The following is a 21,399-nucleotide window of genomic DNA, read 5'->3' as shown; positions in this document are numbered from 1 at the left end:
ACGGAGTATTTTATTTTATTTCCCTTGGCATTTGCACAAGATCGTTTTATTTATACCCACACAAATTACATTACACTCTGCCAGTACATATGACGACACGGCAGCGGACGACACGACGAGAGAATTGGCACGAGAAGGGGAAACAAGCCTGTATCTAAAGAACTTTTTGTTTTTGGTCTCAGCATCATTTGTCTGTTGGAGTGAAAGCATACAAAGCTTTTAACGCTACAATTACTATTTAATCGATATTTTTGCTGCCATTTTCAAGGTAGTCAGTCATAAAGCGTTTTTTTTAAAACACAAGAAGAAAAACAAACATCTTTTTTTTTTAAATGCTGTCAAGATTTCCGCCTACATCAAAAACAGTACACGCAACTAAAACCCGCCCCCCTTGGCATTTTCATCACGATATTTCCCCCTCCTTTTTTTTATTCCCAGCTCTCCAGTAGAAGATTGAAATAGGCCTATCCACCAATGCAACTACTCCCGTCCCTCTGGATCCCTTCTTTTGCCTCGTTAAAATATATGAATAGAGCGAATATAGGTAAAAAACAGTAAAGAAAACACCGCACAAACCACCATCTAACCGGTTCTACAAACGAATAAGAGAGACAAGACAGCATTCCCTCATGAAAATACGCGAAGAAGAAGGAAAAAGAAGAATAAAAAAAAGGGGGATTCGTAAGATTATCTAAATTTTTTTGGTGGTGCGCGCGTTGTGTATATCTTTCAAGTCTTTCTTCCTTCCGGTATCGGGTTGTTTTCCTACGTCTAAGCCGTTGAGCCAATCTTATTCAGACCCTTTAGTGAGCCTAAGCTGAGGGCCAGGCCTTGTGATCTACTCCTTATGCGCACGAAGCCTGTGATGGGACCGTCCTCTCCCTCCTTTTCGATGCTCAAGTTGGCCAGCGCATCCTCGCCTGCGGGGGAAACAGTTAGTAAAAGAGTCGTTTGGGGAGCATGTAGACATGGTGTTTCAAAGGGCTGTAGCTGTAACTTACCAAATACACTGCGAGCGTACAAGTTTGCGCTCAAGAACTGGCAGTCTCCCTTGAGACTGGCCTCGGGCGTCAGGCAGTTCATGTTCGTGCAGGCCATGAGCTGATCCAGGAACTCGCGTAGTGACTTGGCCTTGGAGTTGATGTTGACCTTGTTCTCCCACTCGAATTCTGTCCACATGGTGCGGAACTGCGTCTCGGTGCAGGTAGCGGGCTGGATGTAGTCCATGATGTCGACGTGTAGGTCGTTCAGGATGACAACGTTGGTGTCGGTTGAGTGCGCGCCGTCGTACACCACGTTGCCAAAGATGACGCCCGTGTCTGTTGACGAGACCTTGATGGTGCACTGGACGTTGTGGAAGTCGTGGGGGCCCAGGTTCTGCGTGGTTGGTCGCTCAACAACCTTGAGGTCGCCCAGGGTTGCAAACTCAACCGACAGGTTCTGAAGAGTGTCGGTGGTCTGGTTCACCAGCAGAACGTCCAGGATGATGTCGAACTGGTGCACCTTGACATATGCCTCGGCATACACGGGATCGGAGAAACCAGTCAACTGGACAACGCGGCTGAGCTTGGATGTGAGGTCCTCAGCGCCGCCCTCGCCGCCAGTTGCCCTCTCCAAGTCCATCTCGATTTCATCCAAGCCGTCACCGGCGTTCTTCTTGGACAACTGACGAATGGGAATCACATCGTCGACCTGAATGGCAGTCTTGGCCTTCTCACGGGCCTCCTTGGCGGCACGCTTGGTCTCCTCGACCTGAACCATGGCCCGGAATGCCTTGCGGGTATCGTCAAGCCACACTGCTTCCAGCTCCTTCTTCTCCTTGAACTCGGCAAGGGAGCGCACGCAGGCCATGATTCGGTCTACGGAATCCTCATCAATGGGCGCCTTGACAAACTGAGACTGGCCGACACGAATGATGGAGATCATGATGAGCATGGCCTCGGCCTTGAGGGCATTGGTTCGCGCCTGTTCGGCTGAGATTTCTGAGTGGCGCATGACCAGCTTCACCAGCGTTGAAGACAGAACCGTTGACAGGTAGTAGTCTCCATCGAGGATGAGCTGTCTCAAGGGTGGCTTCTGAGCGGCCTTGACAGCCTCCAGCTTGGCGGCGGCGGACGACTGGCTGGTGAGCGCAGTCTCGGTCGCATACGTACCGTCGGCCAGCACCTTGCGGGAGCCGGTTGGCGCAGAGGGCTTCGAGCTGCCGTTGATCTGGTCGTCCTTCTTCTCGTCACCATCCTGCTCTTCCAACAGCCTCTGCTCTGAAGCCACAATGGGGATCTCTCCCAAGCTGGCTCGGATACCCTTCCAAGCATCTCGAATGTCCTTTTCCTCCAGGGAGTACTCTCCAATGATCCACAGGATACCACGATAGACCTTGCCAGCTCGCACCTCGCTAAGGGTTGATACAAGACGGCGCACAATGGTGGTTCGGAGCTCAGGGAACTTCTCGACGACCTCCTTGACGAAGTTGATGACATCAACAGCAGATGTGTTTGTGAAATCGGCGATAAAGTCCATGAGAAGCTCCACAACGCTGGCGGCAACTTCTGAGAACTTGATGGCGCATTGGTGGATGGAGTGGATTAGGAGGGATCGGTACTCGGTATTCTTCTCGTACTCTTGGTCAACCGTCTTGGACAATTCCTTCTTCAACAGCAGGACCACTTCCTCGACATTCTTGCTGGAGACCATGGCCAGGGCCAGCTCCAGGGCCTTTTTGCGGACGTCAATGTCTGTGCTGCTGAGAACTCGCAGGATCTCCATGACGAGGTCGTCTAGGACACCCTCATTCTTCTGGCGCAGCTGGTCGACCCGGTCAAGGACAATGAGCTTGACGTTGTTGTCGGCCTCCTTGATGCTCAGCTCGATAAACTTGGATGCCGCGGCCTTGACAGCGACGGGGTTGTTGGTCAAGGCTGTCAGCGATGACGCCGCCTCGTAGACGACAGTGGATGCGCCGGCTTCCAAGAGGTCAAAGATTAATCGCAGATATCGAGCCTATCTCTGTTAGCTTAGGCGACTCCATATGAAGAGTCACGCAGAGGCCGTACCTTGTTCTGGGAGTTTTGCACAGCGTCCTTGCGGATAAACTCCAGTTCGACCAATTGCAGCAGTTCTTCGGCGTTGGGAATTCCGTCAAAGACGGAGCTGAGATATAAAAGGGCGGCATCGTGATTGATGCTGGCGAGCGCTGCGAAAGCATTCCTCTTGCATGTGGCATCGGTCTCGCTCTCCAGGAAGGTTGCGATCAGCTCCGCGGCGTCGGGAATAAGAGATGGTGAGTGTTGGAAGATGGAGGCGACTGCAAAGACTGCGTTCTTCCTGACGTAGGCGTGTCGGTGCTCAAGGCAAGATCGCGCTGAAGAAAGGAGAGGCTCAATGAGCTCTGCTTCTCTGAGCTTGCAAAGGAATCGCAGGGTGTTGCCACGGATGTATTCGTTGGGGTGCTGCAGATCGTTTCGGATGCCATTGCTAACTCCATGGTCAGTCGATTCGAGGTTCGTTCCAATGGCCTATAACAGCTGCCAATTGCAGATAACGGACGGACTCGACTCACCAGACTAGAATCATCTCCTGCTTCAGCTTTCCAGCAGAGTCAAGCTTGGGGCATATCTCGTAGTAGAAGTAGAGGAGCTTCTTGAGCGGCTTGTACTTGGAGGGCATGACGAATCGGATAATGTGCATGAGCAGCGACGGCATCGGGTCTCCGTTGAGCATGACGGTCAGGATACGCTTCATGGTGTCGACCTTGCTCTCGTCGGTGCCCTTTTCCAGCTGCATGCGCAGGTCGGAGAGGGAGGGCACGTCCGAGGCATTGTCCTGGTGCACCAGGCTGTAGGCGTTTTCGAGGAACCCAGACATGGTGGCCGGCTGTGTAATTGTATTATATTGTAATTCGTGGGCGCACAGAGAGAGACAGCAGATCTGGCTCGGCGGGATTGCGTCGAAGCTGCGGGGAGGATAAGGGGCCTCAAGAGAGAGCGGGAGGAGCTTCGAATATCGGAGAGCTCACCAGAGCCATGTGCCGGAGAGTCGCAGCAGCACCAATTCCAAGGCTCGAGCTGCCAGAGTCGCCGCGAAGAGTCTGGAGAGCGGGCGAGCGTCTGGCGGATGTTGTTGCTGTTGGGTGTTGGGCTGCGTCTGCTTCAGACAATCTGGCTCTTCACTGGCGATGGCTCGCTGGTTACAGGTGGCACTAAGCAGCACGTTGGAGGCGGGCGTGGGGGTCACGTGATGGAGCTATTCCCTTGGACTCGTACAAGTACAGCATTGCAGTGCTTTCGTACCTGTCCGTGGCCTCACCGCCCATTGGTTTCTGCCGTGCCCCACCATCCAGTGACGGAGCTGTCCTATGAATTCGTTTCGCCGCAGCCTCGCGACTTGGATCCAGCCCTGGCAACTCGACAAGGCCTCACTCAACAGCAGTTATGGCGGCCCCCAACGACCAATTTTACATCCGATACTAGTGAGTGATTTCCTGTGGACCGCGCCTGGCCAGCTGTTGCTACAGTTGCTGATTATGTACGCAGCTCGGGCCACATGGGCCGTTTTGGCCACGAATTCTTGGGTACGACAACAGCCTCAACAGCCATCCGCCGAGGCTCAACTTGTGGATGCTTACATGGACGATAGAATTCGACTTTCGCGTTGTCGGAGATGGCCGTAGCGCAGTCGCCAGATACGCAAACAACTCCAACTACAGAAACGACAGCTTGATTCGGAAAGAAAGTAAGGAAACGCTATACCCACTACCAAATGAATTATTGCCCTTTGTGGGCTTTCAATTGGTAGTATTATCAAAGAAGGAAATGGACACACTAACGACACATCTGCAGTGTGTGTGAGCTCCGCAGTTATCGAGGAGATTAAGCGCATTGTCAAGCAGAGCGAGATTATCAAGGAAGACGATTCCAAGTGGCCGCAGAAGAACAAGGATGGCCGACAGGAGCTGGAAATCCGATTGGGAGGAGATCACATTTCATTTGAGGTTTGTTTTGTGCCAAGGCTCCTCGAGTAGTATGGCAGTGGCACCGAGACTGACGCCTCCGCGATAGACGGCCAAGATTGGATCATTGGTTGATGTCACCGAATCAGCCGACCCCGAGGGCCTCCGAGTCTTTTACTACCTCGTGCAGGACCTAAAGGCGCTTGTTTTCAGCCTGATAGCCCTCCACTTCAAGATTAAACCAATCTGAGCCGGCATCGGCATGCTGGAGGGACGGGCAGCGCAGAGTTATGATACCCAGTCGCCTCAATGAGGCATCGGCGATGCGCATGATTGTCACAAGGTGTTCATGGTAACAACATGCATGGGAGAATTCATTCCAGGTCTAGGGTGGCGTATAGGGGAAATGCAAAAGCAACTCATTGATTCAATGCCAGGGCCATGTGGCAGCCATGGGTAATTGTATGAATCAGCACATTGGGAATATAGTCAGTATGGGTACCCTAGAACGGCCCTCCCATGGGGCATTTCAATCTTACATCTGTTGAAAATCTTGAATGTCTCGTCTCGGGAAGATGTCTCTTGTATCCTTTTCCCCCTCCACCCATCAAGGCACGGCTTTGTCTGTCTTATATTTGGTAAGCACTATGTGGGCTGGCACGATTCAGTTGCTCCCTAGGCATTATATGCAAGCGATGGTACGATGTTCGAGTACGGGTATAGACATCATGATGCCATGTAATGAAAAGCCCGACTTCGTTGAATGATTCATGCTTCGTAATGTGAATAAGACTTGCTGACCCCTTGCTTTACTTGTATCATCTGCTGGATCTTTGACTGCCTGGTCAAGCCATGATCTGATAACATGCGTGTTTGGCACCCGAGTGGGACTTGGCTGCACACGGTTCCGCCATTGATCCACATCTTTGTCTGGTGGCTTGGTAGCGATCAAGTACATACCGCTGCGTTGATGACAGTCGGAACGGTATTTGATTTCTGCCTGTTGTCAAATAATTGACTTTATTCAGTATCAACGTGATGTTGATCTGTTTATTAGTATCTGTATCTACTTGTATCTTGTAACCTCTATGGATATCACAAACTGCCCAATGCGGAAGAACCCCCAGCATCCATCTGAAATTCCCCTGCTGCCCAACCTAGCCCGTACCATTCAAGTACAGCATTAGTACCTACAGTACGAGTACAGCGTTTCCCCAGTCGGCCGTGCTGCAATCCCACTAACACCTCCGCAAATCTCCATCTGTCTGCTGTCATTGTGTGCAAGATACTTTTGGTACAAGGCAAGGCGTCGCCCCGGCATGTGCTTTTGCCCCGAATCCTCCCAAGCTCGACACAAGTGACTATTGCCCTCTTCACCTGTACAGCACATGCCACGCAAAATAACCTGCTTTGCTCTGGTACCCCTCATCGGCACCGCCGTCTTCTAGTTGGGCGTAGAATCGCATCCAAGTACCTTAGGCAGGTACCCCGTAGGTACTGCGGCCATCCCAAGTGGGCGCCGCTTATTGACAGTACCGGCTACGTCCCGTCTTCAGCGACATCCAGCACGCCAAAAAGCAAAAGCCCAACTTTGCCTCCCGAAGAAAAGCCATCCATCCCATCTCATGTTGTCCTGTGCTGTGGCTTTTCCCATTCATCCCCCATCACCTTGTGTCCGTCGATCCGCCTCTCGTCTTCCATCATTTCGGCAGTTTCCCAGCTCGTGCCATTGCGAGATGCACGCTGCATCCCGTCCCTGAAGCACCCCCTTCCCGGCCTCGTGCTACCTGTACTTGTGCTGCAATCCGGGACCATCACCGCCATCCATCGCAGCTCGATCCGCTCTCGGACATCCAACCACCACCCCCCCAGCACGGCGGCGCGGTTGAGACATCCTCGCTTATCGTCTAATCGTGGGAGACGAGCAGCCCGGAGGCCAAGATTACCGGCCTGGTCTTTTCTCTCTCTTCATTTCTTCTGCGGCGCACTGCTGCTCTTTCCCTCCATCGGCTCCCTGCACCAGCCTTGCCTGCCACGGACCGACTCGCTGTTTGTCGAGCACAATCCCAACAATGCCGACGCCATCCTCCAATCCGCCTCCTGAACAAACCTCTCCTCCTCCATATAACTTCCCGACATGTCCTGAGGACCAGCCACACTCCTCTCGATCCCCTCGACCGGCACAGGACGCCACGCGCCCGGCTTCTGATATGGAGACTAGCCAGAGCTCGTCGACAAGCATTGCCTCTCCTACGGCGTATTCATCTGAAGCATCTCGCGACGGCCCTGCGGCAGAAGACTCGGTGTTAATAGATGGCCAGGCGTCTGCGGGAGCCTCCCCCGTGGATACTGCATCTCCCCGGCCGCCATCTAGCGGCACGGTTGCCACATCTCCCATGTCCAGTGGACGTGACGATGATCTCAAGCACCAAGGAGCCGCCGCCAGCGATCGCTTGAGCCGGGAGTCATCTACCTTGTCTGCACAATTACAGGTCGAGAATCCGGGCGCCTTCCGGCGTGAGCCCGACTCATTGGAACGGCTCGAGGAGGAGGATGAATACGACCTGCCTCCTATGCCATCTGACTGCATGTATCAACGAGTAAGACTGTTGCTATTGTATTGATGATTCGGCGTATATAGCGTGCTTACACTATTGTGCAGAAAATCCCCATCTCACCTTCATCGTTCCTCCGACCCGGAAGCAAGTTTCGCGGCACACAACAATCCGAAAGACAGGTCTACGAGGTCCAAGTCGAAATCAAACATGTTGACCTGCGCGAATCTTTTCTCTGCGGCTACTTGCGTATCCAAGGTTTGTTTCGTCCCGGTCCCAAGCACTGTCGGCGATTATTTTCCACATTGCGTCATAGCTAACCCCTGCTTATAGGATTGACCGAAGACCACCCAACACTCACCACCTACTTTGAGGGAGAAATCATTGGTACCAAGTACAACTTCTTCACCAAGCATGATGACTGGGGCGCCAATTCCAAAGTCGACCTCAGCCACTGGTCCAAGTTTAGCGCCTTTCGGCCATATCAGAAGATGGCTCGCAAGGGCCCAGTGACCATCACCGACCTTGCGCAAAGAGACCACATCTTTATGCGGTGGAAAGAGCACTTCTTGGTTCCCGACCACCGCGTCCGAACAATCACCGGCGCCTCTTTCGAAGGCTTCTACTACATCTGTTTCAACCAGGTCAAGGGAGAGATTAGCGGAATATATTTCCACTCCAAAAGCGAAAAGTAAGCCACCTACTCCCTTCACAGCACGTTTCAAAGACGCCATGACTGACGGCCTGTGCGCAGGTTCCAACAGCTGGAGCTGAAGCATGTTCCTGATAGGGGGTGCTTCAGTGCCATGGAGTTTCGGTAATGCCAAGCGAGGATATTCGTATTGTTGATTAATAGCGGACGTGATTTATGGGACTTATCAACAGGGAAGTCTTTTTTTTTTGTCTTTGTTTTTACTCTCACATATTTCATTTTTTTCTGGGAGGAATCGATTATGGAAGCGGTGTTCTACGGGATACATAGCATGCGTGCAGAGAGCCTGGCTGTTTAGTATAGGTATGTCGGGATGCACTGCACGGGTTTGAAACTGAATATCTGGCCGTCATGAGGTTGTGTGTTAGCTATAGCGTGACGAAATATGAAATAGATGGGACCAAATGATATGACATTTGAAGGAGGGAATAGGCTACGAGATGCGAGTTGTTTCCAAGGTGCAGCATATAGTCTGGCAGATAATGTGTGTGTCTTATTATTCAGCCTCAAATTTTCTAAAATAACCTCGTCGAAACGGGTTGAGGTCGTCTGCTGTTGTGCCCGTTTGTGCGGCTGCCGCCTCAAGCCTTTTCTTCTCGTGCGCCTCTAGGTCGGTGCTTGACACTTGAGAGTCTGGCAGACGCTGGTAGGTTATCAACCTTCGTGACCCTAAAGAATTTCGTTAGCGGAATGGAAAGCCAGGGGTACGGAGTTGCATACATTTGCTAAAGACTTGGACGCAGACTACGACTACTTCGAGGCAGGGATGTGTGGGGACGGGAATCTCTTGTTCTTCGTCATTTGCTGTGGGCATCCAGAAAGCTAGACGGCCGTTGTCGACCAAAGTATCTGCGGCGAAGGCGAGGATGTCGTCGAGCATGGCTAGGAAGCTGTATGGCTTCTTTGGGGGGACGTAGTCGGGCGATCTGCGAGACAATGTTAGGGCATCTTTATCTTTCACGCTTGCTCTTCCAGGGGTATAGCTTACTCCCACTCGTTTATTCCGAGCTCAATCAGCCATGTGGCATTTTCAGGGTTCTTCAGCCCAAGGACTTTTAATCCTTCCCTCACCCCGTATGGCGGATCGCACACGATGCCGTCCCAGATCCTCCTCCGTCGGATGGGCGTGTTTGTCAAGTCTGCGGAGAAGAAGCCGCCCAGCTGGGGCTTGAGTCCGTACTGGGCAAAGTTTCCGGGCAAGCTCTTCTTCTTGTTGCCTTCGCCGCGCATGCTACGGCCGTCAATGTCGCTGCCCCAGCCGATGGCGCCAAAGTGGGCGCAGGCAACGGGGAAGGACCCCGTGCCGACAAAGGGGTCGTAGAAGAGCTTCCCGGGGCCGGCGAGGGCGATGTTTGCGGTGACGAGGGAGAGCTCGGCGTCCATGCTGGTGGTGGAGATGTACTCGCGCTTCTTGAGGTCGTACCTGTGGACGATGTCGCGGGCCGAGGCGGCGACGAAGCGGCCGAGGCGAACGCTTTCTGGGTGCTGGATTTTCAGGGGGACGCTGTTGAAGGGCCAGAACTCGAAGAGGGTGAATGTGTCGTCCGGGTTGGCCATGCGGATGGGGCCGTCGAAGGGGAGGTAGCTGAAGGTGTCGATGAGGGCGAGGCGCTCCTTGTTGGTGTGGGCGCCTTGGAACGAGTCGACGACGAACTTGAACGAGGAGTCTTTGTATCTGGGCCAGAGGTGGGAGGTTTGCGACTTGATTACCTCGTGGAGGGCGTCGAGGGTGTTGGCGGTGCCCCAGAGTTCGTGTATTGAGTGGGCGAGGACGGAGCGCCGGAGGAGCTTCTTTGCGTCGTCTACGGAGGGGAGTTGGACGACGCAGAAGGGAGACTGGAGAAGAGAAGAATGAGGAATGCGTGCGTTTTGATGAGAGAGTTTTGCGTGATGGGGGGGTCTTACCTCACGGTCGTATTCTTTGATTTTGAGGTTGAGGTTTTCGATGATTGCTAGAGCTTCGATTTCGGGCACGCGAAAGGATTCGTGCTCGGAGGCGAATTTGATGAGGAAATCCATTGTGCAGTCTATGTTTGGTATAATAACAATTTGATGTCTGAGTTGTATGAGTTGAACGGGATGTTGATTTCAGGGTATCATGAGTGAAGCTGAGACGTCTCTGTCTAGTAAGGTGAAAATGGCGGTTTCTTATGTAACTTTTTTGTGCCCTCTTATAAAACTAATGGAAGGATGGATTTCTACAAATGAATAAGAGTTAGTAAAAGAGAAATATTTTTCATCAGTGAAGTAAAAATTGCCACAAATTTATAAAAAGAAACAGAATAAATGAGATTTGCATTTATTCCATCGCCGAGTGTCTATGAAAAACGTAGCCCCGCTATGATGGAGGAAAAAAATTATGAATTTAGCATCGCTGCATCTTATCAGGCTGGCTTTAGGCGGGTACTTTGTCGCTTGTACCTCCATCTCACTCTTAGCTTCTGCCTATAAAAATCGACTGTTGAAACCTCGATCCCGCAGCTTTATAGAGCCGGTTTTCACTCTCGATATACGCATGATTCGTCAATTGAGCACCGGGTTTTGATTGTATTGGATAAGCAATGCTGCACCAGGCTCCGTCGATATACCAGTCGCCGAAATGCTTCGTCACGTACGGCATGATGGGACACGTTGATCCCAGGCAGATTCCGAGTAGGGGCAAGCCTTGGACGGCCATATCAGATCTCGACTTTATCCACAAGGTGAGTCGATGCTCTGACGTGGAATCTGGAGTATCACATCATATGAAGTAGCATTGCTGCTAACAATAATTATTACTAGGTTGACTTGATCATTCCTCAGGACATCTATGAGGCTGTTGCCCAGAAGATGACTGAGCGTGAAGCCCCGGCATATTACAGAGTCGTCATGACGCTGGGCCAGGTGCTGGAAACCAAGTTTCTTACTCAGTACATCAAGCTAGGTGAGTCTATTTCTTTCGTCTTGAGGTAGCATCCTATCCATTTTCTCGCTCCAAAGCTGATCTGCCGTAGGAAACATCATGATGCTCTCCGAAGGAAAGACAACCATTGGAAATCTATTCACTCTTCGAGAAGGAAATTTGGACCTATATCTCGATAGAGAGACGTATGAGCGCGCTGGTCTCGAAGGAAAGCCTTACGGTATCAAGGGTGGCCGGGGATCGAAGCCCAGATGGAGTACGTTGATGAACTTTCCGCTGCCCTTTATATACCTGGATGCTAATTCAGGCCTACAGAAATATCATACAACCTCAGAGAAGGATCTATGCTACACGGGAGAAAAAGGTTCGATAGACTGGTGTATGCATGTAAAAATGTATTGAACCAGCCCATGACTTGGCTCGTCTGCAATGCCTCCAGCTCTGGTAAGTGTACATATACATACTCTTCATACTATTGCCATTTGTCTGTCAATAAATTCCATCCACTAGATCTGACACACCACTAGCCATGAGTGTAGATTTATTGCAAGACCTCAACGCGAAGCAAATGACATCCTCACCAAGGCCATCTACAGACACCGGAATCCATCAGATACCCCTCAGGATACCCTCCACAATCCTTGCGCAAGGAGACCGCGAGGCTCTTGAATATTCTGCGACAGACATGTACGAGTGGCTCTCACTGGTCCGATTGGAAAGCCCTCGTGTTGTAGCCGGGGATGCCATCGACTCATATCTCTCGCGATATGCGCCACCAGGAGCAGACAGCACCGCGGATCAAGTGCAAGTCTGTAAGCTGAGTTGGCAAGGATTCCTATCCTCGAGCTGGCTGAGGAGCCTATTCGTCGACATAGTCACCAACTGCCCCTCGCAATCTTGGTTTGCGCTTAGCGGCACCACCTTTTCTCGCAACATCCTTGGAGGATGCAACGAATTGAGTTTTCTTCGGCCACCGGAGAGCTCGGGAGAATTTCTCATGTGGGAGACCAAAAGTCAGGACTGAGGAAAGACGGAGCTTAGGCTTGCTTAGGCCGCACATTTCGCTCCTCGGACAATCCTTGGTCGAGAAGAGCTTCCTCTACCAGCTTGCGCAGATCCGCCTGGCCCTCGGCCGTATTAAAGTCCTCTCTCTGGGCCAACTCCTCGATTCTGCGGCGGAACTCGGGATCGAACTCGGCAGGGATATCCTGCGTCTCGTCCATGGTGCCAACTGTGACTTTCATGCCTTCTGGGGCATTCTTCATAAACTCGGCTGCGCTGGCCTCGAGCTCCTTGCCGGCTTTTTCGGATTCCACGGTAGCTAGATAGGCGGCAACTTCGGGGAAATCGCCCTCTCCCTCAATCTTTTCTCTTGCCGTCAGCCCTTCCAAGCCTCTGTGCAAGACATCTACACCCAGCTCGACCAGGGCTTTGGCGGCGTCGGTAGTCTCGACGACGAACAGGGCGGTCTCGTTGTCTTCGTCCTTGAGGTTGACATCGACCTTGAATTCCTGGATCAACGCTCGAAGCAGATCTAGGTGGTTGTAGCTGGCCGCGGCATGGACGAGCGAGTATCCGTGTTCGTCCTGGCCGGATGCCAACTCGGGCTTCTCTCGAAGAAGAGGCAGCAGCGCGGGGCTGTTGTCAGCTGCCAGGAGGAAAGGGTTTGACGATGCCATCGTATTCGGTTATGTACGTTTTGTGTAGCCTGATGAATGAAGCTTTGCTTGCGCAGATGATGTTTGGATTTGGTTTGGCAGCTACTAATGGAGGGGTAGACTAGAATTTTTGTCCAAGAAAAAGAAAAAATGAGCAGTCGAGTGCAAAGTTGCCCCTCCCCCACCATGCAGGTGACACCCATTGATCCCATCCATCAATTCGACAGGGCTGCCTAATGGCCGAAGCCGCTGTAACTCAGGGCTAGGGGCCGTTGTGGCGGGCGTTTTTACTGCTTGAGCTCGCTAGAGGCATCCAGTGGAAGTTCAGCGGCTCAGCAGGCACCAGCGGCGATCTGCACGTACAAGCGTCGGGCACTTGCCCGCTAACCCCACACATAGAGCTAAAAGAAATCAAATTCATCGTCCGTTGAAAGACATCAACACCTGAGGAACCAAGAAACTCTCACCTCTTCCACTATCCGTTCCGATTCAAGGACTCAAAGCAGATCCCGGCCGATTCTCTCTCCGGCCTCTGGTTGGTCAGTGCATGATCTTAGCCTTTCGGTGAGGAGTAATTCTGTGCTTAGTCTGCGTCTGACTCACCAAACTTACAGGGCTGAGTAAAAAGAGGGCAGTGTTTGGTGCGACTAGCTACCTCGATATTACTGCAAGGGTAGCCGTGTGTGCCTTGCATCGAAGGGGGAGGCACGCTTGGGTATTAATACGACGGCGCGGCTCTGGTAGAAAGCTGGATCATTGAACGTTTATCGGTGTCGTGGATCAGCTCTAGAAGGACAAGGTAGCTGGGGAAACCAGTGTATGACCTTTGCGCTACGAGTTGGACATTCGTCTTACGGCTTCACATCTCACAACTTCGCTACCCCCATCTACAACTACGTCATTCGAACAGCCTGGTTGATCAGCACAGACAAGATCCAAAGAGCAAAGATGGCGGCTCCGTACGTGGAGCAGGATGTATCGGCTGTCTCTCAGATGCTTTCATCTCTGGAGGCAGCCCGGAAAGACAAGCGACATGGTGGCTTTTCCTGCAAAAAGACTACTTTCAAGATCAAGTCCTCTCGAGACGGTATCAATGTCGACTCTTGGAGAATGCAGGACTGGGACTACAAGAAGAAAGGCCTTCCCACATATGCTCGCGGCCTCTTTACCACAAAAACCAGCAGAAACGCGCCGGAAATCGCAGTCAGAGGCTATGACAAATTCTTCAACGTCAACGAAGTGAATGAGACCAAGTGGGACGTGATTCTCAGAAATACAAAGGGGCCGTACGAGTTGACGCTCAAGGAGAACGGCTGCATCATCTTCGTATCCGGCCTCGAAGACGACACCCTCCTCGTTTGCAGCAAGCATTCCACTGGCGACCGCAGCGATGTCGAGCTTAGCCATGCGCGTGCCGGAGAGGTTCGACTAGAGAAGCAGCTGGCTGCCGTCGGCAAGACCAAGGAGGATCTGGCACGGGAGCTGCGTTCCCGAAACATCACTGCTGTAGCAGAGCTTTGCGACGACTCGTTTGAAGAGCATATTCTGGCCTACGAGAATGATAAGGCTGGACTTTACCTTCACGGGATCAATCTCAACCTTCCTGAATTTGCAACCTATCCGAGCAACCTGGTGCAAGAGTTTGCAGACCAATGGGGGTTCATCAAGACGGATCTGTTGATGATGGAGGATGTGAATGAGGTAAAGACATTCCTCGAAGATGTGGCCAAGACGGGCTCCTATTCAGGTCGTGACGTCGAGGGCTTCGTTATCCGATGCAAAATGTCCAAAAATCCAGCTCTGCCCTACCAGGACTGGTTTTTCAAGTTCAAGTTTGAGGAGCCTTATCTGATGTACAGACAGTGGCGCGAGTGCACAAAAGCCATGATCTCTGGAAAACAGCCCAAGTTTAAGAAACACATCAAAATCACCGAGGAATATCTCACCTATGCCAAAAAGCAGCTTGTCACCAACCCGAATCTGTCCAAGCTCTACAACCAAAATCATGGCATCATCAAGCTACGAGACGACTTCCTTGCATACAAAAACATCAAAGGATCAGATGCCGCCAACCTCGATCTTTTGGATCGTGTCGTGATGACGGAAGTCACCAAAGATGTGATCCTGGCACCCATCGCCACCATTGGTTGCGGAAAGACTACCTTGGCGCTGGCTTTGAAACATCTCTTTGGCTGGGGCCACATCCAAAACGACAACATTTCGGGCAAGGGACGGCCGCCAAGATTTGTCAAGGCCATCATGGATGAGCTGAAGGAGCACCCCGTTGTTTTTGCAGACCGAAACAATGCACAGAAACACGAGAGAAAGCAGCTTATCGGCGATGTCAAGGCACAGAACGTGGAAACTCGAATAGTATGCTTGAATTTCCGACATGACGAAGAGACAATCGATGAGATCCGCCGGGTCACCCAAGATCGTATCATTGAACGAGGAGACAACCACCAGACGATCCATGCGGCGACGGATCAGGCTAAATATCTGGATGTCATGGAAGGGTTTATCAAGCGATTTGAAGAATGCAACCCCAATTCTCCGCCGGATGCAGGCTTCGAACTGGTCATTGATCTGGATCCCACGGCTGGCAGCAGAGTGAACCTGGAAACTCTCGTCAATGAACTTCACCTGTCTCTGCCAAACGTAGTCAAGGAAGTGCCGAGCCCTGAGAAGCTCGACGAGGCTATGGAATATGCGCTTGGATACACTCCCGACTTTAAACACACCATTCCCGATAGAGGTGGAAAGAAAGACGCCAAGCAAGGACAGCGACAGCAGCAGCCGGCACAACCAAAAAGGAAGGGACTCGAGTACATGTCTGTGCGCGTGGGGACAGGTCATATTGACAAGGTCGTCGACAAGGCATTCAAGGGGGTTGGTCCGGAAATATCGCGATTCTTCTGGCAGCTGAAGAATACCAGAAGAGTGCAGCGCCAGTTTCACGTCACGCTGATGCACAAGGCGACGGGGGCCCAGTACCCGGAGCTGTGGAAACGGTATACCGAGCTTCACGAAGCTGCAGGTGGCGGTGATGCCATCCTTGGCGAATGCGACGTGTTACTCGAACGGGTAAGTTGACGTATCGCGGCGAAACTCGAGTCCATATAGCTAACCCTTTTTTGATAGGTTGTTTTCGATGACCGCATCATGGCTATCGTTGTCCGTCTTTTCGACCAGGAGAACAAGTGGGAGTGCGTGAATAAGGTTGCGCACATCACGGTGGGGACGCGAGATGCCGCGGTGAAGCCGAAGGAGAGCAACGATTTGCTGGCCAAGTGGTTGGAAGTTGGCGCCGGTAACGAGGGGATTCAGGAGGTGGTGTTTGCCGATAAACCGGTGTTCAAGGGACAGGTCAAGGGCGTCGCGTACCGGTGAGGGAAGATGAGCATAAGGTAGCTGTATCATTGAGGCGGGCGTTTTGAAGTGGAAACAAGGAAAAAGAAGAATGATAGAAAACGGCAAAGGTATGCCGAATTGGCATGATGATGTGCTTTATACTGCATACCCGCTCAACTGAGCGAGCCTAGAAGTATTTTATATACATGTTCATGTAAGAGGTAGCACGGTGTAATTTCTCAAGGACCCTCGAAACGTCTCAACATTTTTATAGGTATGCAAGGAGGGGTGACAAATATGACGGGGCAATTCAATTGGGCCATGCTCAGCTGGAGAGGCCTTGAGAAAGGGGTATAAGTAGGGACAGAACATGTATCAAAAACAGGGTCCAATAACATCAATACAATGAGGAGCCAAAACCAGAAACCAACCGTACCGTACCAAACCGCCAAACCAGGAAAAAAAAAGGAAACGTGTACGCAATGCTCTACTCGTCGTCTAGGAATCTGCTAGCTATCCTTCCGAAAAAGGGAACTTCGAACCTGTGATTTGGATTGTTAGCTTAGACGGCCTGGGGTATTATTAGATGTTGATTGGGTGGATTACTGACCTGTCTAGTATCTCTGCGTCTTGATATGCTTTGAAGGAGAGGAATCCGATTAGGACAAGGTCGGCGATGAAGATGAGCCAGCTTAGGAACGAAGACCAGGATAATAGGACGTGGAAGACCATGACGGCTGTGAAGAGGAGGGCAGACTGCCAGGCGTGGAATCTACAGACTTGGGTGTTAGTTTCAATGCGCTCTCTTGAAGATGAGAGCAAGGGTAATATAGATATATATATACACACATACCTGACATAGTCGCTATTCCTCTCCAAGATCAAGAGTATCACAGCACCAACGGGCGGAAACGCCAGATACGCCAGGCAGGCCTCGTAATCCAGCCTCAAGCCCAGACTCGTATCGAACTCGCTAATCTCGGCGGGATATGCGCCGGGCATGGGCGTCCCTCCACCAGCGCTGCCGCTGCCACCTCCGAAGCCCCAGAGGCCGCTGCCGGATAATGCGCCGTGTGCGCTGGCGGCGCCGTCGAGGTCGCCGCTCCATGCGCGCTGGGGCTGCGGGTGCTGCAGGGGAGGCGGGCTGCGGGCGGAGGAGGCGATGGCGGAGGGGGAGAAGGGGCGGCGCGAGATGTCGGCGGAGGCGCGCGGGGAGGACATTGGGGAGCGGGCGTGCTCGGGGGGCGAGGACTGGTAGGGTGCGAAGTCCATGGTTTTTTTGTTGGTGATGTTTGTTGGTGTGGTGTTTTTGAAGGGAGAGGGAGAGAGAGAGATACAATATGTCGAGAGGAGCGAATGAGAGGAAAGATGGACTTGAAGAATGGATGGCTAGGACGATGCTGCTGCTATCGAGACATGCGACGCTGTGGCGAGCGAGGGCTTTTGCTGGAACGGCGAGGGCTCGGATGCCTTGTTCTGGAGGAGGGACACGAGAGAGAGAGACGAATGCATATGCATGCTGTTTAGAGTGGAGGTTGGTTTTCGGCAAGGGACATCACATGAGCCTGTTGCGATTGGATGTCTTTTTCGGGGGTGCAAGGGTTGAGCTGCCACCTAAAGCGGCAGGGTCTGGGATGAGCTACAGCTATAGCTTACAGGGCTTGATGGGCGCTGGAGGGGGATTGTTGGTGGGGAATTTTTGGGGGCCTAGCTTCCATGGGATTTTGTTATGGAGCACACATGGCCGGCTTACATGGAATAGACGTCTTATAGGCTCAAGGTTAAATATCATTGAGAGTGAGGAGATGAATACCCAAGTATATAATGGCGTGAGAATCTTATTTGGAGCTCATCCGGGCGTCTATGAAGGCTGCTGAAGAGAAACAACAGCAAGTAGAAGAGGTTGCCTACTGTACTTTGGAATGTCCATAATCACAATCTACATTCACAATTCGGATAAAAACACACGTGTTTCAATGGTTTTCTTTGCTCATTTCTATGAATACATCCTCCATAGTGTACACGTATAATACTTTTTTACAGCCCTATATCCAATCCGCTGTCTTTTCTTTTTCGTTTCAAATCTTGTTCGTTTCCATCATACACACATCTAAGAAGACGCAGGCGCCTCTCCTTTTGACTCTCCCTCCAACTGCTCCTTTCGTCCCTCCAAAGCCAGCCACAGGCTGCGGCTACCACCCTCCAGTGTAGATGTGATGCCCAAACCGGCGCCCTGCAGAATAGCCACGAGCTGGGCGCGGAGACCGTCAATGCCGCCTGCGATACCACCGACCCAGTGGACACCAGCCTGGTCAAAGACTTTGCCTTCGATGCGCCCTCCTATCAGCATCAGCTTCGCCAGGCCGTTCTGGAAAATGGGATCGTAGTATCCGGGGTTCTTCTTTCGCGTAGGCGCAGGGAATTTTCCGGGGACCGGAGCGAGGACGCTCAGTGCCGCTGCGACGTGCGCTGGAGACACGGCGGGAATAATGAGGCCGGCCAAGGGGCCAACCATGAGAGGCTCGATCTGGGCATAGGCGGACTCGGGTGAGATTTCAGCCTTCTTGACTTGTTCATAAGCGGCCTCGGACAGGTCGTGAACAATGGGGCCCTTGGATGTTCGTCTTGTAGATGTCGATGAGGCCGCGACCTCGGGATTGTAGAATTCCACCAGCTTCAGTGCCACGTTCAGCATGTTGGTCCTCAACACTTGCAGCTGTACTCTCGGAGACAAGTCCAGAGGTTCGGCACCTGGGGCGGCGGTGACTGGTGCAACTCCGTCCAGGGCCTTTTTCAACTCTCTCCTTACGGCAGCCCATTCCACTGCTGTGAGATTGCTATGCTGGAAAAACAGGATGAGGGGCGTGGTGCGGAGGAGTGAAGTGTAGGTTCGGATCATCTGACTCTTTCGGGTATCAATTGGTCGAGCGCTGGGCGGTTTCGTCACGGGAGCGAAATCAATTGGCGGCTGGGCGCCTTCGGGGGCGGCTCGTAGGCCAGGCGATGCATGTTGGGCATCTGATGTCGAGAAGTTGTGAGCAAAAGCCCCTCGCACGTGTGTCGCTTCTACGCTGAGCCGTCGCAGGCACGGCCGAGCCGCCCGGCTTAGTATTCTGGTCATTCTGCGCTGATCAGCTCCTGCATGCAATAGGGGCAGATGAACGCGAGAGGGCGAGGGAGGCCTACTTGTGTAGATCTGGGTCGAACTGACGACTCGATTTCGATCAGAATCTCGACATTCAAACATCGAACTTTCAAGGTCCCACCTGAATGGGCTGGTCTCGGATCAATTAGCCGCCGCTCCGAGGGTGAAATTGTCATCAAAGTACCTGCATGTACAGAGGGGCACTCCAATGCGCAGCCCGGTGCTGCATCATCCCCGGCAGGTACCTTGCAGTACTTTGACGCAGATGCTACCAGGCACCCAGACTGATTGCGCGCGACTCGACTTGCTTGCTGCCCTGCAGCTTCAACCTGTAAGCTGGCCAGCAACTACCGGAGCCACACTCCTTCTACTGCATTCTACACAGCGCCAACCCCGATATATCCATTATTTACTTGCATTTCCAATCCTTCCTCTGCACGACTCCCCTGTCCATACCCTCAATACTCTCGCAACCGCCAATCTATCTAGCTTAGACTCGGTACCAGCTGAGGGCCTGCTGTCACCATGTCGACCCTCGAAGAGCTCGATGACCTCGACCGCCGGGAGAAGGAGGAGAAGAGAAGAGGAAACAATGGCAAGAAAGCCACCGTTACCGATGGAGACGATGAGATGAAGGACGCGGAGGAAAAGGAAGACATTCTCGATGACGAAATCCTCAGCCTGAGCACACAAGACATCCAGACCCGAAAGCGACTACTCGAAAACGACTCTCGGATCATGAAGAGCGAGCTTTCGAGGTTAACACATGAGAAGGCCGCCATGGGCGAGAAGATTAAAGAGAACATGGATAAGATTGCAAACAACAGGCAAGTCTTCCAAGCAGCATGCAAAAAATGAGGGAGCCGGCTTGCCTGCTTTGCCCTCAATCGATTTGTCATGTGGCTAACCCGTGATGGATATGTGCAGGCAACTTCCTTATCTCGTCGGAAATGTTGTCGAGCTGCTAGACTTGGATCCCACTGCAGAATCTTCCGAGGAGGGAGCCAACATCGATCTCGATGCCACACGGGTGGGCAAGTCAGCCGTCATCAAGACGTCTACGAGACAGACCATCTTCCTACCGCTGATTGGTCTTGTTGATTCGGATAAGCTCAAGCCTGGTGACTTGATTGGTGTCAACAAAGACTCATACCTCGTTTTGGACACACTGCCCGCCGAGTATGACAGCCGAGTCAAGGCCATGGAGGTTGACGAGAAGCCAACGGAACAATACACCGATGTTGGAGGTCTGGACAAGCAGATTGAGGAGCTGGTGGAGGCTATCGTCTGGCCCATGAAGGAGGCAGAACGGTTCAAGAAGATTGGCATCAAGGCACCCAAAGGTACGACATGTCAAGGAAGCTTTTGTTTACAGGGCTGCTCCTTTTTTGTCATGACACTAACTGACGCGAATCACGATAGGCGCTCTCATGTACGGCCCCCCCGGTACCGGAAAGACTCTAATGGCCAGGGCCTGTGCTGCTCAGACAGAGGCGACGTTTCTCAAGCTTGCAGGGCCTCAACTTGTGCAAATGTTCATAGGAGATGGTGCTAAGCTTGTTCGCGACTGTTTCGCCCTAGCAAAGGAAAAGGCACCCGCAATCATCTTCATCGACGAGCTGGATGCCGTCGGCACCAAGCGTTTCGACAGCGAGAAGAGCGGTGATCGAGAGGTCCAACGAACCATGTTGGAGCTTCTCAACCAGCTTGATGGTTTCGCGTCCGACGACCGTATCAAGGTTTTGGCCGCCACCAACCGAGTCGACGTGCTCGACCCTGCACTGCTACGATCCGGCCGTCTGGATCGAAAGATTGAGTTTCCCCTGCCGAACGAAGAGGCCCGAGCGCAGATTCTCAAAATTCACTCACGCAAGATGAAGGTTGACCCCGGAGTCAACTGGGGTGAACTGGCCCGAAGCACGGATGAGTTTGGTGGTGCCATGTTGAAGGCCGTCTGCGTCGAGGCCGGCATGATTGCCCTGCGATCAGGGAAGAACCAGATTGGCCACGAGCACTACGTCGACGCCATTGCCGAGGTGCAGGCCAAGAAGAAGGATGTAAGTTGTTTGGGGGGGGGGGGGGGGGGGGGGGGGGGGGGGGGGGGGGGGGGGGGGGGGGGGGGGGGGGG

The 21,399-nt window shown here is 52.5% G+C and overlaps 10 protein-coding genes across 10 annotated transcripts in view; 5 read left to right on the top strand and 5 right to left on the bottom strand.

Annotated features, from left to right (window-relative positions):
• Positions 1–771: 771 nt before the first annotated feature.
• Triagg1_3251 (uncharacterized protein) lies at positions 772–3,864 on the bottom strand (the record flags this gene model as incomplete). The annotated part of the gene is made up of 4 exons (XM_062897523.1): positions 772–920; positions 1,002–3,000; positions 3,054–3,474; positions 3,560–3,864. The coding sequence occupies 4 exons, from the start codon at positions 3,862–3,864 to the stop codon at positions 772–774; spliced, it is 2,874 nt and encodes a 957-aa protein (XP_062757775.1).
• A 566-nt stretch (positions 3,865–4,430) lies between these two features.
• On the top strand, positions 4,431–5,198 carry Triagg1_3250 (uncharacterized protein; the record flags this gene model as incomplete). Its single annotated transcript, XM_062897522.1, has 5 exons — positions 4,431–4,468; positions 4,533–4,570; positions 4,636–4,731; positions 4,839–4,990; positions 5,058–5,198. The coding sequence occupies 5 exons, from the start codon at positions 4,431–4,433 to the stop codon at positions 5,196–5,198; spliced, it is 465 nt and encodes a 154-aa protein (XP_062757774.1).
• Positions 5,199–7,020: 1,822 nt separating this feature from the next.
• Positions 7,021–8,324, top strand: Triagg1_3249 (uncharacterized protein; the record flags this gene model as incomplete). The annotated part of the gene is made up of 4 exons (XM_062897521.1): positions 7,021–7,548; positions 7,611–7,761; positions 7,837–8,194; positions 8,258–8,324. 4 exons carry the CDS (start codon positions 7,021–7,023, stop codon positions 8,322–8,324), a joined length of 1,104 nt encoding a protein of 367 aa, XP_062757773.1.
• A 387-nt stretch (positions 8,325–8,711) lies between these two features.
• Positions 8,712–10,234, bottom strand: Triagg1_3248 (uncharacterized protein; the record flags this gene model as incomplete). Its single annotated transcript, XM_062897519.1, has 3 exons — positions 8,712–8,884; positions 8,936–9,141; positions 9,204–10,234. The coding sequence occupies 3 exons, from the start codon at positions 10,232–10,234 to the stop codon at positions 8,712–8,714; spliced, it is 1,410 nt and encodes a 469-aa protein (XP_062757772.1).
• A 542-nt stretch (positions 10,235–10,776) lies between these two features.
• Triagg1_3247 (uncharacterized protein) lies at positions 10,777–12,141 on the top strand (the record flags this gene model as incomplete). The annotated part of the gene is made up of 5 exons (XM_062897518.1): positions 10,777–10,917; positions 10,997–11,138; positions 11,209–11,373; positions 11,645–11,929; positions 11,993–12,141. The coding sequence occupies 5 exons, from the start codon at positions 10,777–10,779 to the stop codon at positions 12,139–12,141; spliced, it is 882 nt and encodes a 293-aa protein (XP_062757771.1).
• A 13-nt stretch (positions 12,142–12,154) lies between these two features.
• Positions 12,155–12,796, bottom strand: Triagg1_3246 (uncharacterized protein; the record flags this gene model as incomplete). The annotated part of the gene is made up of 1 exon (XM_062897517.1): positions 12,155–12,796. The coding sequence occupies one exon, from the start codon at positions 12,794–12,796 to the stop codon at positions 12,155–12,157; it is 642 nt and encodes a 213-aa protein (XP_062757770.1).
• Positions 12,797–13,594: 798 nt separating this feature from the next.
• Positions 13,595–16,165, top strand: Triagg1_3245 (uncharacterized protein; the record flags this gene model as incomplete). Its single annotated transcript, XM_062897516.1, has 2 exons — positions 13,595–15,859; positions 15,917–16,165. The coding sequence occupies 2 exons, from the start codon at positions 13,595–13,597 to the stop codon at positions 16,163–16,165; spliced, it is 2,514 nt and encodes an 837-aa protein (XP_062757769.1).
• Positions 16,166–16,613: 448 nt separating this feature from the next.
• On the bottom strand, positions 16,614–17,398 carry Triagg1_3244 (uncharacterized protein; the record flags this gene model as incomplete). Its single annotated transcript, XM_062897515.1, has 3 exons — positions 16,614–16,668; positions 16,737–16,898; positions 16,980–17,398. The coding sequence occupies 3 exons, from the start codon at positions 17,396–17,398 to the stop codon at positions 16,614–16,616; spliced, it is 636 nt and encodes a 211-aa protein (XP_062757768.1).
• An 838-nt stretch (positions 17,399–18,236) lies between these two features.
• Positions 18,237–19,247, bottom strand: Triagg1_3243 (uncharacterized protein; the record flags this gene model as incomplete). The annotated part of the gene is made up of 1 exon (XM_062897514.1): positions 18,237–19,247. The coding sequence occupies one exon, from the start codon at positions 19,245–19,247 to the stop codon at positions 18,237–18,239; it is 1,011 nt and encodes a 336-aa protein (XP_062757767.1).
• Positions 19,248–19,796: 549 nt separating this feature from the next.
• Positions 19,797–21,399, top strand: part of Triagg1_3242 (uncharacterized protein) — a gene marked incomplete at both ends in the record, with an annotated part of 1,734 nt that continues 131 nt past the window's right edge. The window contains 3 exons of the mRNA XM_062897513.1: positions 19,797–20,029; positions 20,199–20,614; positions 20,694–21,328. Of these exons, the coding sequence (XP_062757766.1) occupies positions 19,797–20,029; positions 20,199–20,614; positions 20,694–21,328 (1,284 nt within the window). The remainder of the gene's footprint in view (positions 20,030–20,198; positions 20,615–20,693; positions 21,329–21,399) is intronic.

Source organism: Trichoderma aggressivum, assembly GCF_033847375.1.
Source record: "Trichoderma aggressivum f. europaeum strain CBS 100526 chromosome Unknown scaffold_009, whole genome shotgun sequence".
Classification (NCBI taxonomy): Eukaryota; Fungi; Ascomycota; class Sordariomycetes; order Hypocreales; family Hypocreaceae; genus Trichoderma; species Trichoderma aggressivum.
Note: the sequence above shows the minus strand (reverse complement) of the source record. Positions and strands in the feature narration are given on the sequence as shown.